At 43.5% G+C, this 18,580-nt stretch overlaps 1 protein-coding gene across 1 annotated transcript in view; it reads right to left on the bottom strand.

Annotated features, from left to right (window-relative positions):
* PCP4 (Purkinje cell protein 4) overlaps nt 1-18,580 on the bottom strand; it is a 62,382-nt gene that overhangs the window by 15,059 nt on the left and 28,743 nt on the right. Inside the window, exon 2 of the mRNA XM_033232514.1 lies at nt 16,403-16,454. Coding sequence (XP_033088405.1) covers nt 16,403-16,454 — 52 coding nt within the window. The remainder of the gene's footprint in view (nt 1-16,402; nt 16,455-18,580) is intronic.

The following is an 18,580-nucleotide window of genomic DNA, read 5'->3' as shown; positions in this document are numbered from 1 at the left end:
CACATACCAGATTTAAAGCATCACACTCTAAAAATTTCACCACCGTAGAGAATTTCACACAGTTCCCCCGTTTTTAAATAGAAAGAAAAGTCAAATGCAATCATAATTACAGGACATTTTTAAGTAGTCTCAAAAGAACACCAATTAGCCTAATTAATATAAGAACCTCACTTGAACCCACTGAGTTTCTTCTAATACTCCTCGCCCCATAATTCTACAAAGAATTTTACTTTTTCTTTTTTTTTTTTTTAAGACAGCTCTGTCACCTAGGCTGGAGTGCGGTGGCACGATTTCTGCTCACTGCAACCTCTGCCTCCTGGATTCAAGCGATTCTCCTGCCTCAGCCTCCTGAGTAGCTGAGATTACAGGCGCATGCAACCACACACAGCTAATTTTGTGTGTGTATGTTTTTAGTAAAGATGGAGTTTCACCGTGTTGGCCAGGCTGATCTCGAACTCCTGACCTCAGGTGATCCACCCGCTTAGCCTCCCAAAGTGCTGGGATTACAGACGTGAGCTACCACGCCTGGCCAAAGATTTTGACTTTAAAAAGGAAAGGTGAAAGCCAAGGCAAACGGAGTGTGTTCCAGGACTTGGTGAAGAAGGAAGAGAAAGGCTGGTAAGAGCCCCTGAGAGTTTCAAGAACGGTGGGGAAAGCAAAGAGCAGCACGGGTTGAAAAATCATCACATGAACATCAGAAAGGGATCAAAGCTGCTTTCAAAAGTGGGTACTCTGGGCCTTTTCTCCTTACAAATACTCTTTATTCTCTTTGGTGCTGTTTGATTTAAATAAAGAATAAGAATACTCTTAAAGAATAAGAATACTCTTTCTTCTCTTTGGTGCTGTCTGATTTAAATGCCTTTCTCCCACAATGTGTGGGTGCATCTGGCATCCTTCGTGACCCACGTTTCTGCGTCCTTCTTGGCCTTGCCTGTCAACTCAACTGCTGGGCTATGCTATCTCACAGAGCACTTCCCATCCTGGTTCTTCACCCTGAGCGTCTAATCCCTGCAAACAGGTGTTTTTCTTTGCATATACAAGCTTTTTTAAATGCACAACACTATTCAGTAGATGGGTCTGTTGTGTTTGGAATTTCACGTGGGGTAAAACTCTCTGACTGGCACCTCCAAAGGGGGTCTGTGAAGCAAACCAGAGCCAAGTCCATCCCAGGTCCAACCACGCAGCTGAGCTGATGCACGCCCATCACTGCTCAAAATCTCAAGCCCGAGGCTACCACCAACCTGGAATCTCCATTCAGTCGTGGGTCCTGTGTTTTGTTTCATGCTATACATTTTCATACATGGTAAGAAAACGGCAGAGCAGAAATAGACACCACTGTATATGACTCTGATGTCCCATGTTTTAAAATACCCTTCAAACATGCTGAACATGACTAGGCATCCGACGTCAGAACGTTGTCATAAGGACAAAGAGAGCTTTTGCCTAGAGGTGTGTGCCCAGATTTGTAAATGAGTATTTTATATCTGAACAAAGATGGGTGCTGATTTCTAGGGACGGCCGGCCATGTGACAATTAAACTTCACAATCTCTGGTTTCCTAATCCACAGCCACAGTCCCTGACATCCCTTCTCTTGGTAGGTTTGGAAAGAAGACATAGCACTTCTATTTGCTTTTTTTAAAAATAGCACTATCTTAAGAGCTCATAGCCAGGCACTTGCTGATTTCTTGGAAATAGCTTTTTAAAAATGGGTCATTTTAAGCTTTGTACCTTTTTCTACTTATCAGAAAGATGGGTTCTCATATTTATAAAAAGATAATAAAATTAAATACCCCAGAAGTAAAGTTATGGGGCATTCTAGACTAAGTAGCTGAACTACATATAGTAACCTGGACTCAAAAAGATTAACTATAGTAGAGTTTTGGTGTTAGTTTTAAGCAACAAGTAATAATGTCCTCCTTTGGGAGGCCTAGGTGAGAGGATCACTTGAGGCCAGGAGTCTGAGACTAGCCTGCGCAACATAGTGAGACCTCATCTCTTCAAAAAATAAGTTACCCAGAGGGGGGCCCACACCTGTAGTCCCAGCTATTCTGGAGGCTGAAGCGGGAGGATTGCTTGAGCTGGGAGTTCAAGGTTATAGTGAGCTAAGATCTCACTACCGCACTCCAGCCTGGGAGACAGAGCAAGGCCTTGTCTCTAAAAAAATTAAGTAATTAATTAACATAATAATGCTCTGACACCTAATCACCCCGAAAAATGGCATTGGGAAGTACTTCCCGGGTTGTGAAAAGTTCTGAAGTGCCAGACTTTTTGTATATTGGTTCAGGTAGATGAACACCTAGGCAGAATTCAGATGGGGCCTGTTGACATGTGACCATTTAACCAGGGCCTGTTTTATGTGGTATCTTGGCAGGAGAGCGAGGCTCCTGCCATTTGTGGGTGCCATCGGAGCATCTCCATCCAAAAAGCTTTTACAAACCAAAAATAAAGTGGATTACTCTTATTCCTTTCAAGAAATTTCAAAGACAGAAAGAAATTTTCTGGGATCAAGGCAACAGGGTCAAAAATTAATCAGTTTGGAAATTGTTTAAAAAAGAAAACAAACTCTTCCAAACACCAACAATGAAATATCATTCCTTGACACATTCTAATTATCAGCAGAGGCAGTAGAAGCATTTCCGTCTAAACCAAAAATCTCATCAGTGATAAAATACCCATTTTGGGCTGCCATGGCTCAAGGGAGCATTAACAGAGGCTGATGTCAAGAAACTGATGGGGGAAACAAATTTAGATAGAATGTTAGAAAAAAAAATGTCTAACATCAGACTATTAGAGATTGAAAACATCTCCCAGGAACAGTAGCATCTGACCTTTTGCTAAAGTCATTTTAAGCTGAACTGAGGAAATACACAACAGGGAGTTATATTTCACCAGCTGTGAACGGCCGGGGTGACCTAATAGGCCGTTTCTAGCCCAGATAGGTAATTGGCAACATTTTATAGTTTAGTTCAACTGTGAGATGTGTGAATAGAATAAAAGTGAACATTTTATCTGCAGGTAGCTCATCTTGCCTTCTGAAACCCTATCTCCTTCTTCTACAAACAAGTCTGGATTATAATTTCAAAATTACAGTTCAACTCTTCCACACATAGCCATCATTTAAGGTGACAATAGGCTAGATTTATAGAAAAGACAAGTGAGGATTTTTCAAGAAACCGCTATAACTCAGTATTCCATTGCCACGGGGCTGGGGAGCACCTATTCCGGCAACCTCTGGCAGAGGTTTCCCGTAGTGTTTGGTTGGTACCAGGTGACACTGACGAGGCCCACAGGTGAAAAGGCGATAAAGTTTCTAAAGAATGTTGGCTACCTTCTGCCTGAAAGATCGCAGTCACACTTTAATTTCATGTATGCCAATTGCCCCAGAGAGAGGCACCCACTTCTTTTGTGTTTCTGTGTCGAGTGGACCACTGTTGTCTACACCTGTGCTCACCTCGGGGTCAGTCACTGGGGCGCCAGCCTCCTTGCAAAACTGGACTCACACTACAGAAAGGTCCAGGAAAATAAACCCTGTTTCCCTGTTTTACTGTCAGATATTGGAAATGCAGTTTTTCTAGAGGAAAGGTTATAATTTCCCATTTTCACCCATTTTGTTGAAATAGTTATTTCAACAAAAATAACTACTTGTTATCCTGTGTTCACAGCCAGTGACCATCCCATTCAGATTCCAACCATTGCCTTTACTTTCCCCTCCTCTTCCTCCACCAAGAAAAATCATCGTATTTCTCCTGTGGACTCATAGGCGATATCCCCTTGATGCTTACAGAAAATAAAATCAAAAGAAGTCAAATGTCCTACACTGTCCTAGGAAAGAGACAGCCACAGAATCATAAAGAGTCAGAATTTAACAAGAGCCCAAAGACAATGTCATCATACAATATTGCAACCCAAAGAGATAAAATGATTCACTGCAGGTGAACCAGGAACAAATGAGTAAAGCCCAGAAAGGCAGGAACAGAACAAACTTGGGAATGCACCCAAGCTCCACCCTTCGTAAGCAAACCAAGAGTCAGATGAGGTTTCTTGGCAGGACTTCAGGCCAAGCAGCTGAGGGGCACAGCAACCAGGGAAATGGCTAACGGGCGAGGAAGACCCTAAAAACAGTCAGCAAAAATGCCCAACTCCTGCTGGCACGGAGGCAGCCTGGTGTCAGCTAATCCATGGAAAACCTCAGTCAAAACTGGATGCTAAACATTGCTCTATCTCCTTCTGAAAGTTCTATGGGAAACAATTATTGAGCTCAGAGCTACCTGGGAGGAACCTTCAAAGCCCTTTCCCCAACCAGCAAATGCATTATAATCTACAAGCAAATATCTGCATGGACCAATTCTCATTGCCTGGCCCATTTTCAAAGCTCACTATAAAAACACTTTTTTTTTAATGGACTGGTGGGAAATTGAATTTTGGTTGAGTGCACATCCATCCAAACTGCCAAAAGCTTTATGTTTGCATGGAAACAGCAAAACTCGAAGTGTAAGAAAGGTTGGGAGCAAGGAGGATCATTGTCCCACAGTGATTAGCCCCGTTCACGATGACTGCTGTGGGAAGCGAGGTCTGCCCTCCTACACAGGCCAGGTCTATTGCATTTGGATTTGGTGAACTGGTAGGAACTGGAGTCTGAAGTGAGAATTGCTTCGCTCACATCAGTGCCCGGCCACGAAAGCAGCTCTCTGACTTCTGAGGAGACTTTGCTTTCTGAATGAACGCCAGAGCACGATTCAATTTCCAATTGTTTTCAGGGTCTGGGATAGTAGAATAGTAGAGAGAAAAGAATGCACCTTAGAAATATTGAAGAAGCCTTGGGAGGCCGAGGAGGGTGGATTGCCTGAGATCGGGAGTTCGAGAGCAGGCTGACCAACATGGAGAAACCCCATCTCTACTAAAAACACAAAAATTAGCCAGACGTGGTGGCACATGCCTGTAATCCCAGCTACTCGGGAGGCTGAGGCGGGAGAATTGCTTGAACCCGCAAGGCAGAGGTTGCGGTGAGCCAAGTTCACACCATTGCACTCCAGCCTGGGCAACAAGAGTGAAACTCCATCTCAAAAAAAAAAAATGAAAGAAAGAAAGAAAGAAATTTTGAAGAAGCTGCTTGCCAAGCACAAAATCAGCAGCAAGCATCCTCTTCACATAATCACAAATTCCTGAAGGGAGTTTTCATAAACATTGTGATGGAGGCCACGTCGCTGACTTCCCAGCTTCTCCTCCCGGCACCCCCAGCCATATCTGGGTCTATCCAATCGATACGTATTTCCACTGATCACAGTTCTACACCATTCCACATTCCAAGAGGAACAAAGGAAATAGCAGCTGAAACAGAAAAACCATGACCAGAACGCAAGGAGATCCCAGCAGGTGAATAAGAAGCATCTACTCCTTAGTGAACAGGAGAAGGGGGTAACCTTCAAAGGAAATACAATCTTAAAATTAAACCTAGTGATATGCAAATAATTCGGCTTCTTGCTCACGATGAGACTGAGGGAAATAACATGACAGAAAAACAGAGCAGCGACATGGAACAACAGTCTGTAAGAAAAGAGTGTGCTCAGCCTGAGTAGATACAGGATCTGCCCAGCGAAAAAGCGATAGTAAAAGAACAGATCAATACGCCACAACATCCCAAGAAATTGTCATTATAATAACTGTAATATCTGCTCCTTCAAATTAGTGCTGGAAATAGTGAGGTCTATAAATGGCTGCATTTTAAATTCAATGATCTCACGGCACTTGTTATTCTTCTTCCTTCTTGAACATCCAGAATGTACTTGACATTAAAGGGGGCCCTGATCTCATTTCTTCACCACGGTGCAGAAAAGAGCAATTCCCCTGTGTCGGGGGAGGAGAGAGAATTTAAAAGGAAATACGTTTAATTTAAATAAGGAGACGGTCATTTCTCATATTTTTAAGCAGCTGATCCTGCAGTCACAAATTTGAAGTTTAATTCAAGGTGATGAAGCCAAGAAATCCAAGAGGGACCTAAATGAAAGCAGACTGGCTCCTTGATGCCTCTGCATGGGGGTGGAGGCAAAGTTCAGCCTCTCCTCTGAGACCTCAGTGCTGTCTCCCAACCCAGACCAACACCTACAGCCCCAGGCACAGCAGCAGCTACTCCAGCCTCCCAGAGAGCACCTGGAGCCGCGGGTGCTCCTGCCCTCCTCCCCACCTTTCCTGTGGGCGGAGGCAGCTGGGGAGTCATCCAGAGACTCCACTGAGTGGGAGCAGAGCCTGGGGCGCCCACTAGGCCCCTGAGAAAGCAGCTTTCTCGAAGCCCACAGTCTGTGGGTGTGTGGCTGGAAGCTACTCTCCTCCTCCCTCCTGCTCTGACAAACCCCAGCTTACTGGTGAGAACCGTGCCTGCCCAGTCCCCTCCCCATTTCCCAGTTGGCCTGCCATCCAGCGGGGCCTTCCCTTCCGACTGGGTGGAGGTGTGCACAGCTCTGTATTCACCCTCACCCCCTTTCCAGCCACCTTCCTCTTGTATCTCCTCTTTGGCCACCTCCTTGTACCCTTAATGACACCTGAGGAGGGATGAGGGGCTTACACCAACTGTGAAGAACACACATTAATCTTCACAAGGACAGCCTCATCACTCCAGGAATGTCAAATATGTCATCCTTAAAGAAAAGAGAGATCTGACAGTTTTCCTTCCTTTAGAAATACTAAGCCAGCCAATTACACTACACAGTTAACATGAAAGCATGGTTTCAATAAACCACTTTTCTTGCTTTTGTTTTCTGAAACCAATCCAGAATTCGCATACAAAAATCATTTCTACTTTGTCTTTGGGAAGCTGCAATCACTTATCGTATAATAAGCTAGATGTTTTTACTAGCTTAGGGACAGAGAGGGGAACGGGGTGACCTGGCCCAAAGGCCAGGGAGGGAAGTGCATTGGCAAGAACTGGAAAAAGTCACTTGATACAGTGGAACGATGCATTTCTTGCTTCTCAGATTCACTCTCCACTCTTCCCCTGTTCCACCTAACCATTGCTCTGTAGTTTTGGTTGGGGAAGTCCAACGGGTAGAAGTGATTAGGGGGCACTTTTTATTGAGGCAGAGTCTCACTCTGTTGCCCAGGCTGGAGTGCAGGGGCACCATCTCTGCTCACCTCAATCTCCGCCTCCTGGGTTCAAGTGATTCTCATGCCTCAGCCTCCCAAGTAGCTGGGATTACAGGTGCCCGCCACCACGCCCAGATAATTTTTGTGTTTTTTTTAGTAGAGATGGAGTTTCACCACGTTGGCCGGGCTGGCCTCAAACTCCTGACTTCAGGTGATCCACTCACCTCGGCCTCCCAAAGTGCTGGGAGCCACTGCACAGGGCCTTTATTTCTTAATTCTAGCAACCTACTAGTCTCTGCAGTTGCCACAGCTTAGCTGTGCCTTTCAACAGGCCGAAGCCCCTGTCAGTCTGCTCCTCCAGATAGGCCTCCCTGGGATTCTGGTTTCTCCTTTTCCGGGTCTGCATCTCCCCCGAGCTATATTCTAGATTGGCTGCTAGAGTGCTTTCTTGGGTGACCAGGGGACTTCTGCCCCGGGTCTGAAGCATGTTCTGTGGTTGCTCTAAGGATATCCTGGAGACACGCCCAGGGCTGCAAAGCCTACTCTTCCCTGCCTCATATGGAGGGGAGAACAGATCTAGCTTGAGAGGGAGATCTACTCTCTAAGGACAATTCTGCCCACTCCGTCTACTGACAGCATTCTTTTCCAAGGAGAAATAGTAGCATTTTTCTGTACTTTTGTAATCCCAGCTGTACCTAACTAATATGAAACCTACAAATTTAAACCATCTTATCATTTGGCCCAGCCTGAAATTTAGGTTGGATTTTGCTTCTGAAAAACTGCCTGCTGTGTAAATTAATTCTATAAATAAGATTCCGAGTGTTTCACCTACTTAAAAGAGCAAAAATGTTTTCAAGCGCACAAGAAATACTATTTCCGTAAAAGTAATTGACAAGCAGAACCTGAAACATTTGAAACCTGGAATATCTCCTGCTTGGGGCAGGATTCCAAAGGCTAAAAAGATCCACATGTTCCTGGTTCAAGCTAAAGCTACTACACGTCCAAGATCTTGAAGAAGATCTTTAAGAGCAATTCATTTAGAATAATTTTTATTTTTTATTTTTTTATTTTTATTTTTTTTTTTGAGGCGGAGTCTCGCTCTGTCGCCCAGGCTGGAGTGCAGTGGCGCAATCTCGGCTCACTGCAAGCTCCGCCTCCCGGGTTCACGCCATTCTCCTGCCTCAGCCTCCGAGTAGCTGGGACTACAGGCGCCCGCCACCTCGCCGGCTAGTTTTTTTGTATTTTTAGTAGAGACGGGGTTTCACCGTGTTAGCCAGGATGGTCTCGATCTCCTGACCTCGTGATCCGCCCGTCTCGGCCTCCCAAAGTGCTGGGATTACAGGCTTGAGCCACCGCGCCCGGCCTCATTTAGAATAATTTATAACTTCACTTTTTCACCAAGGTATATAGGCTTTGTCTGTATGATGTGGAGTGAAATTCTATTTCAGCCGATCTAAAGCTGTCCACTGCTCAATCTCGAAAAGAAAGAAGGAAGAAAAGGATGAAAGGTAGGAAGAAAAGATGGAGGAAGGGGAGGAAAGGGGAAAGGAAGGGAAAGATAGAGGAGAGGAAGGAAAGAGGGAGGGAAGGAAGGAAAAGAAAAAAGGAAAGGAAGGGAAGGAAAAGAGAAAGAGAAAGGGTGAGGAAGGGGGAGGTGAAATATGAAAAGGCTATAAATGAGCATGTTGCTTTGATGTTTTAATTTTGAAAATTATCACGGCTGTCTCTATTCTTAGTCTGAGATCAGCCCTATTTTCCAAAGGCTAGTTAACTAAACTGATGAGATAATGGTACTATGGAGACAATAGTTTCTGGTTTGGCTGAGATGTAAGCCCGTTAACCTTATTCTGTTCCAAGGGGCTTAGACCACAGCCCATCCAAGTTCCCCATTTACAAACAAGGCCCTGGTCAAGAGGGAAGTCAGGAGAAAGTGTAAATAGAGACAATCTGGTGTGTTTGGACTGTGGGTCACATGACCAAAACTTTCCTCCTCTTATTTATGTGACCTTGGGACAATTCCGAGCTCACCAGCAACTTTGCCTGAGATCCTCTCCCAACCCACCTGCAAGGCCATGGTGAAATCAAAGGGAAGACGGCATGGGGGAGCATTTTTTTAAACTATGCAAATCTATAGAGATGTAAAGAATTGCAACTAGGGGTGGGTAGGAATCTCCGCTTCTGTCCACAATGCTTCAAGCACTTTCACACCCCAGACTGATCAGAAGCACCGTACTTATCCAAGGTGTTCCTTGCTCAATGAAGTTATTATAATGCTCACTCTGTAGGGCAAAACAAACAAAAAGTCACTCTTTTAACTGGGATGGATGTTAATAAATTCCCTCTCAGCACTAACCCCTACAGTAACCTTCAGACAGAATCAGCTCACTTGTTGAGCAATATCACCCATTGACTGGGTTTGTCTGGAGACTGCGATGGCTTTAAATGCCTGGCTTAATAAGCAATTCCAATGTCATTCTTTCCCCATCTGGATCAACATCAGAAGCAGCTTTGTGTGTCCATTTCTTCCTTCTGGAAGAGACTCTTTAGAGTGTTTGGAGCCAAAAGCACAAAGGACCCCATCTCTTGAGCATCGGCCATTATTGTTTTGATTTTTTTTCTGATTTCTTCAAATATGGAAAAGGAAGAAGATAAAGGGCCAAGAACCCCCAGAAGAGACCAGAGCTGTTGGATTTTTTACCTTGAAGGCGCCACCACCCATGTGCCTCTGGTGTTCACAGCAGCACTCATTCTTTCTCACTATGGTAGACTCTGAGCTTTAGGCAGCTGAGGGTTTCACTGCCCTAGCAGGAAACAGATTGAGAGCTTTCTGGCCTGGGACATATGGCACACCTTAGACATTAATGACTTTAGGGAGGTGCTTTTTTCACAGCCAGTGCTGTCTGTGAAAGTTATAAACAGCATATTTCTGACATATGTTGCAGCTGGATACTCAAAGTTGTCTCTGTTCCTTTTCAAAGAGGCTCGTCTTGGCTTGGTAAGTTTCCATGTAGACTATTGAGATTTGTGCAGAATTGGCATATTAGACCCTCAGTGTGGACTCAAGCTTCACCTCCCCCTGGATTCCAGACACCTGTACCCACTGGCCTACAGGAACAGCAAAACTCTGAATTGCAGGCTCTGTCTTCCGTGTACCCTGACCCATCCTCAAACTCTGATCTGACCACAACCCACATCTGAAGCAGAGCAGAGCTGAGTCACTGCTGCAGGCAGGGGCAGGGCGTGTTCCCTCTGTAGACTTTCTAGAATGGATTTCTTCCTCTTGCCTTCCATCCCAGCCCCGCTGTGCCCAGGAGCAAGATCAGCCAGGCAGCATCTTCTGCCAAAACTGACCTCTTCTCTTGGGCATGATAGTAATCACTCCATCATCTTTGGTTTCTGGACTCAACACCAGTTTCTTCTTACTCCAACCTGATGCCCAGCCTTGCACATGAAGCCTCACTCCACACACTTCCACATACCCAGGAGAGGTGATAGACAAAATATATCCTATGCAAAATCTGCCTCAGTCAGCACATAGGTCTTGAAAGATAATCTTGCACCAAGAACACAGACACAAGTGGGAGGGGGATGAATGTCTACTGGGAGATATGGAGCCACAAAGGACCAGGGTTAGGGGTTGATGAAATTTCTTTGGAAATAAATTTTTGAATTATATTTTGTATTTGAAAAATTATACTCCATTTAATGGTAGCATGTACATCTGTCTGCCTATAAATGCAAGCCCTTCTTGGGACCTGTCTCTCTACCTACTTAAGAGCAGTAAAATAAGAAAGTGACTCTGTGTGTGTACACGTGTGTTTCCTCAAAATCCAAAGGTGAGATACACTTCAACTTCTAAGGTTTGGGATTTATTTAAAATAGGGAAAGGAAAGTACCCAGTACATTAACATTTCATCTTATTTATTCTTGGCGATCATATAATCATATCAAATCAAACTAAGTCTTAAGGACTCCTAGAATATCCCCACACCTACTAGAAACTTCTTAGGCCACAGTCTCTCTCCCAAAGAAGGGGCACAGGTATTCAAGCATGGAGCCTGAGCTTGTGCAAGGCTACTCACACTCAAACACACACAACTGCAGTGAGTCCCAAAGGTAGTTCAAAATAATACTTTCATCTGTAGCATTTACCCACAGCCTGGATGTGAGGGGATTCTTTTCTTAAAATCAGGTGTGTTCATACACCTTCCACCCACAGAAATAGAGCCTTTTGGAAACACATGCATCTGCATCACAGCTCACTAAGTCAAGAGAAATCCATTCCAGTTTTAGAAATTCAATTTAGCCTGGGTAAGCCTCCAGGCTCTGCAAGTAAGCCCCATCACGAGGTTTATTATTCATAAATCTCTTTTTCAGGTTGGAAGGCTCCCAGCAGCCACTCTCCTTCCAGTATTTTTCTGCTTTTGTATGTCAATAAAAAAAATTAACTCTTGGAGTCTCTCTGGACAACCAGTATCAAGGGATGGATCAAGAAATCCAGCAATGTTAGAGTTTCCCCAAAAAATCTTTTGGTTGTGTTCAAATTACTAATTTGTGGTGAATAATCTAGATTCAGATGGTTGTGGCTGTATGTGTAAACATGTTTGAATTTAATTTAGCCATTTCTATGAGACAAAAAGATGTATAATGGAAGCTATGAGCTATTGTTTCTTTCAACTAGAAAGTTATTTCCAGAAACAAATAAAATCTGTGGCCTAAGTAATCAAATGATGAAGGCACTTTGCTCACATAGGAATGAAAAATCTCTGAACCTCCAAGCCCTGAAACATTTATTTTCTACATTTAAAACAAAATTGTAACCCTAATATTTCTGAAAAACCTGTCTTCCTACTGAAGATGATACCACAAAATCTAGTTCTAGTAGGAATATTGGGGTGGAGTGTGTGTACTGAGGCTAACATCCTGGGAAAATGAGGAGGATTTTGAAACATTCTAGAGAGTATGCGGTAGGTCATATTTCACATCAGTAAATACCGTGATGACAACAAAAATAAATATTGAATTTATGAGAAATTTGGTTCCCAGCAAATGGTGTTCTCAAGATAATATTCCATGTAATGAAATGGCAGGAAAGCCCAGTAATCTAAATACCTTCTGAAGTTTTAATGTGCCTGACTTGGGTCTTTTGTGATCCAAATAATTTCAAGGCACCCGTAGTTCACTCCCACAGTCTTTATTGCTTTATGTGTTCAATGGAGACCTCAACTCAATTTATAATATTTGGATTAAGAACACCCTGACTTGTATGGACAATTAATACAATGAGAATGTTCCTTTTATTATTAAGTGTTACTATCCAAATCTCATAACATTTTGATGGTTTTTTAAATACTTCATATTTCAATTCCCAAGGGTCCTTGCTCCTTCAAGACATGTAGACAGCTTCATTTGATATTAATAGGAAATATACATTAACATAATAGATCTCCCTAGATACCTGTAATAACAGAATAAAACCATTTGAATTTCAATGGAATGTAATACTAGGTTAAAACAGAAATTCCAAGATGATCTTCTCACATCAGGAATTTAAGAAAAAAAAAATTAAGTAACTTCAATTCTTTAGGAAAATGTTCTTTAGATTACTTCTAGAAGTTTTTACCCTCATCTTTCTTGGGCTGTTCCGGTTTTTGTCTTTGCTCCTTTTTAGAGGCAAAAGCACAGACTCTATATTATAATAAAGTATCATGAACAAATATCATATATAGGCAGTTTTAGCTGAAATTAAACTATAGCATGTTGATAATAATTTACATTTATACATTGCCATTATCTGGTAATTGTAAAACAATCTCAGATTCCCTTTTCTACCCAAAAAGGACTATCATTTAATATCTAGAATTATCTAATGAAAAGCCTTGTTCATAGCATCAGGAATATTTCTATTTAATTAATTTTTATGCCTCCATTAAAAAAATCACTCAGTTTCCACTGGTGTGGACCAGTTTTCAGCTAAAAGAAATTCCATGTCTTTGAATGGCAGAAAGTGGCATCAGCTATAGTAGCCGGCAACTCCCTTTGGTGCAAAGCACTGAGCATGTCAGCGTGCTTTGAAGAACCAATAGGATAACAACGTAAAGCCTAGGGGCAGAGACATCGAACACATAAGACCTAGTCCTGGCTTCATCACCATGTGCCTGGTCTTCAGGCTCCTCAAGGCATGACATGAGACACGCTGAGCAGTAGTTCTCGAAGTGTGAACCAGGTACCCTGGGGGGGTGCCTACATCCTTGAAGGGAGCCCAAAAGATCAAAAACATTTTTGGTCTTATAAAAGATACTATTATCATCAAAGGTAAGAGTTTGATCTTAAAGGATATCATTTGCTTTTTTAAATCTCGTACTCTCCCAAGTAAGCAGAGGAATTTTCCGTAGGCTATACATCATGTGATATAACAGGTTGAATGCAGAAGCCAGTATGGAAATCCAGCTGTCCTCTGTCAAGCCAGACTTTAAAGAGCATTGGAGAAATGTAAAATTGCCACTTTTTACTAAATATCCTTTTCCATTTTGGAAAATATAATGACTTTTCATTTTTTAAAATGTTACTTACATTAACATGTAGTAGGTTTATTATTTTATTTTTAATAAATTAATAAGAAAACCATTGAAAACTGTCTCCATTTTAATTTCTTTTTTTTTTTTTTTTTTTTTTTTTTTGAGGCGGAGTCTCGCTCTGTGGCCCGGACTGGAGTGCAGTGGCCGGATCTCAGCTCACTGCAAGCTCCGCCTCCCGGGTTTACGCCATTCTCCTGCCTCAGCCTCCCAAGTAGCTGGGACTACAGGCGCCCGCCACCTCGCCCGGCTAGTTTTTTTGTATTTTTTTAGTAGAGATGGGGTTTCACCGTGTTAGCCAGGATGGTCTCGATCTCCTGACCTCGTGATCCGCCCGTCTCGGCCTCCCAAAGTGCTGGGATTACAGGCTTGAGCCACCGCGCCCGGCCCCATTTTAATTTCTAACATAGGAGATAGTATATGGCGGATACACCTGATATCAATAGCCTAACTTAAGCATACCCTGAGAATGACCCTATGGTCTAAGAAGAATGTGTGCTTAAAGTTGAGTTCCGAGCTAAGGAATCTGGGAGTGGCCAATCTAGAGATTCATTCTTATCTGTGAGGAACATCTGAATTCCCATCCCATCCCATGGGATGCAGGCCGTACAGGAATTGGGGACCTTTGTTTTGGAATGAATGTAGATTGCCAAGTAGAAGTTGCTAGAGGGAGGGTGCTAAGTGAACATGTTGTGTAAACTGCAAGCTTGTTACAGGCAGTTGTGGTTCTTTTATCCAGCCCATCACCACTGGACTGCCGTATAAGGTAACTCCCCTCAATAAATCCTATGTCTTGTTCACTGGCTCCAGGTCTGTTCTTCAGAGCCATCTATATTGGAGTCAGTAGGGCTCCAGCATGACAAACATCAATAGGTATCACCAACATAAAGTTCTTTGGGGTCCTCAAGAATTCTTTAAAATGGAAAGAAGTTGTGAGGACAAAAATGTTGGCTGAGGTCGTGGCTCACACCTGTAATCCCAGCACTTGGGAGGCCAAGGCGGGTGGATCAGCTGAGTTCAGGAGTTCGAGACCAGCCTGGCCAACATGGTGAAACCCTGTCTCTACTAAAAATACAAAAATTAGCCAGGCATGGTGGTGGGTGCCTGTAATTCCAGCTACTCAGGAGGCTGAGGCAGAAGAATCACTTGAACCCAGGAGGCGGAGGTTGCAGTGAGCCGCGATCATCCCATTGCACTCCAGCCTGGGCGACAAGAGCGAAACTCCATCTCAAAAAAAAGAATCACTATAATAGAGGATCTCTGAGAAGTCTTTTGACTGTAAAACTCTAATTCTAAGGTTGTCAGGTTCAGTGGAAAGGAACTTGCATGAACAGATGGCTATGAATGTATGAGCTGGGAAAATCAGTGGAGGCTCACAGCGCCCTGTGCTCCCCTATGGCAGGCAGTGGGTCCTTCCTCATATAGGCAACTACATTATTGCTCCTCCCTTTTAAGCCTCATCCTTTGCTCCCTCCTCTGCTTCCTGCCTTCCTTGCCAGGACCCCACACACCTACCCCAACTCACACACAGGAGACAGGGAAAGCCCTGGGCAGCAAAGGAAGAGCCATCAGCCTCATGGAAAACCTTGTTTCCTTCCTCTCCCAGCCCCCTCGCTCCAATTAGGACATTGTGGAGTCCCCACCTCTCTACTTACTGATATGATGACCCCTTTACCCAGGGGACACTGCACTCACCCTGCCCGACAGGACTGCCCTAAATGGGTGGGTACGTTGGCAGCCTGCAGACGCAGACCAACATTCTTGTACTTGAGTCTTGCTCAGCTCAGACCCACCACAGAGACTCCAAAGGGGTTGTCAGGCCCCAGGGAATTTTAACAGCTGGTATTTGAGATTGGCATTATCCACAATCTGATTGGTGGACACCAGCATCAGTTTCACCCAGTTGGAAGCAAGAGTCATTTTCCGTAAAAGGAGAGTTCATCTTGAGGTAACAGAAAGGAAGAACATCCAGAGTCTCACCTCACTGGAACTATGCTGTGGCCCTTGGTGCACACCACTGGGTATTTTTTATTATTATGCTTGTTCTTATGTCAATTGCTAAAGTTAGGGACCTGGGGTTCCAACTGGCTCTATTTCCTTCAGGATCCATGGACTTCCCATTTCTAGCTAAATCTCACCCCAATGCCAAGCGTCCGTTTCCTGATCCATAAAAATATGATGATCATTCCTACAGTTTAGGACCATGGTTGAGACGGGCCCATGGAGAGGCAGGATGCAATGTTCCTGTCACCGCTATCATTTTTATTTGCTGGTGAATCGCTGCAGTGACAGTCACTGACTCAGCAGCTTCCAGTGGACCAGCACCGCATTCTGTGTGCTCCAGAGGGCTGAAGCAACTTTCAAAACATAATTTCAGAAGTTGCGTACTTCACAGTTTTCAAATCACTTATCTCATTTGATCTCATTTTATCCTCATAACAACTTGGATGATTCTCACCCACCCTAATGAAGAAAGCAGAGAACTATATTTGCATTGTAATTACCACGACGCCCAAAATGGGAGTCCTCCTATGGGAGGGAAACTTCTTATCACGGCATTTAGCTAGCTCAGTTTTCTTCGTAAAACCAGACCTCAGTGCTCACTGTGAATTGCTAAAATCCACTGTAAGCTGAAGCACAGACACATATAGTAAGCTGATTGGGATGGGATGCATGATCCACACCTGCTGCGCACCCAGGGCTGCAGATGGCAAAAGAGAAAGAACTTGGACTATTCATGTCCTCTTACCATTTTCACCAGATGTCTTGTCTTTTCCATTGGTTGCCCCAGCACCTTGTCGCTAAAGGCAAAAAAGAAAAGAAAAAAGAAATTGTTATCAGATATACTCGGGATTACTTTTGTCTCTTTTATAGTTCCAAACGTCTGTTGCCTTATACCAAGTTCTGTGTTACTTTAGCTCAGATGGCTAAAGCACGGTGCTAGTGAGACCAGGAATGGATCCACCAAGCAAGGATGTACTGAAGCTGCACAGACCGACCCCCTCATCCACATCCACTGCTCTAGGAATGCAGGTCACCAGTAACAAGAAAAACCAGGAGGGAGATCAAGCATAACTTCACTGAAAATATGAAGGCAACAGCCAATGTTCTGTATCAGCTATAAGATCAGCATTGTTACTTTTGTTAATATCGGTCATTAGGCTGCTGTGTTTTCATTCCAGTCACCATGTCCAATGTCTTTTTTATTTTTATTTTTTGAGACGGAGTCTCTCTCTGTCACCCAGGCTGGAGTGCAGTGGTGCAAAATCTCGGCTCACTGCAACCTTCACCCCCCAGATTCACACCATTCTCCTCCCTCGGCCTCCCGAGTAGCTGGGACTACAGGCACCCACCACCACACCTGGCTAATTTTTTGTGTTTTTAATAGAGACGGGGTTTCACCGTGTTAGCCAGGATAGTCTCGATCTCCTGACGTCGTAATCCACCTGCCTCAGCCTCCCAAAGTGCTGGGATTACAGGCATGAGCTACTGCGCCTGGCCCAATGTCTTCTTTTTAAATAAATTTTAATCAACTAAGAAACTCTTATGTTTCCTCCTACTTAAAATCTATTTTTTTTCTGCCATTGCTTATGCCTATCTTGTGCATTTTCATTTTACCAGGTTAACTAGAAGTATGAAGTCTTTTAAGGTTAGACTTAACTCTTTGGGCAAGATTCTCTGGGTGTGAAGTCTGGGGAGCTGTGTGAAATGCACCACACATGTAAACAGAAAGGGTGTTTTCTCAAAGCTTAACGTGATTCTAGTTGATGGAGAGAGAAGCATTTTGTCAATCTCATTTTTTGGTTGTTATCAAAAAGTATGCTTTGAGTTGAAAAGGACTGAAAAGCTTATAAAGTCTCTAACTTTTTTTTTTTTTTTCTGAGACGGAGTCTCACTCTGTCCCAGGCTGGAGTGCAGTGGCTGGATCTCAGCTCACTGAAACCTCTACCTCCCAGGTTCAAGCGATTCTCCTACCTTGGCCTACAGAGTAGCTAGGATTACAGGCACATGCCACCACTCACAGCTAATTTTTGTATTTTTAGTAGAGACGGGGTTTCACCGTGTTGGCCAGGCTCCTGACCCCGTGATCCACCCATCTCAGCCTCTGAAAGTGCTGGGATTATAGGCGTGAGTCACTGCGCCTGGCCAAGTCTCTAACTTTCAGGGGAAGAAAATGAGGGAGGTAGAAGGAGCATGACTTGCCCTAGATCATGCAGCTAATGAGTGACAGAGTAAAGACTGGAGCCTGGACTTCCTTGCCCTCAGGAATTGCTACTGTGATGACACTATCTGAATGGGATCCTAGAAAAAAACAGCAGAACACTGAACAAGGAGAAAACCATGACGGGTGACTAGGGGATAAGGTACCCTCAACATTCATATTTGGGTCCAGGTCTTTAGCCTAAAAACAGTATCAGAAAAATAACAATCAGTTCCCTTTGGCATTCAACATTATCATAAGAAATTCTCAGGTCATTTGTCAACCCTTAATTAATGGTAAATTGATCATCCGGGAAAACCTTGCTTTCAGAGTCTAAGAAGTATAAATAAATAGAGTAAATGATCAAGATTTATATTAATAAAGTAAACCATCCTCACATTTGCTTATTGCCTTATGCAGACGATAATTCCATAAAGAAGTAAAGTAAAGCTTCCCACTTATTACCAACTCTGTTCACCCTCCATCTGAGTCAATGTGAAATGATTTAAATCAGGTAGACCATTTCTTAAATATAGTAGATTTGCAAGTGAAAATGCCTGCTTCTTTTTGTCTGTCCTTATGTTGATGCCTCCTCTTTTTAAACACAAGGCTCGTACGTTTGCTGCACTGGGTGGAAATCTGACTACTATTGAGTTGGACCAAATCCGAGATGCAACAGCAGCCTCAGGTGATTAAACTCTGGCATTCAAATCCAGTATCTTTCCC

The sequence above is a fragment of the Trachypithecus francoisi genome, unplaced genomic scaffold (assembly GCF_009764315.1).
Source record: "Trachypithecus francoisi isolate TF-2019V2 unplaced genomic scaffold, Tfra_2.0 Lachesis_group14, whole genome shotgun sequence".
In the NCBI taxonomy this organism is placed as follows: Eukaryota; Metazoa; Chordata; class Mammalia; order Primates; family Cercopithecidae; genus Trachypithecus; species Trachypithecus francoisi.
This window is presented reverse-complemented; position numbering and strand designations above follow the sequence as displayed.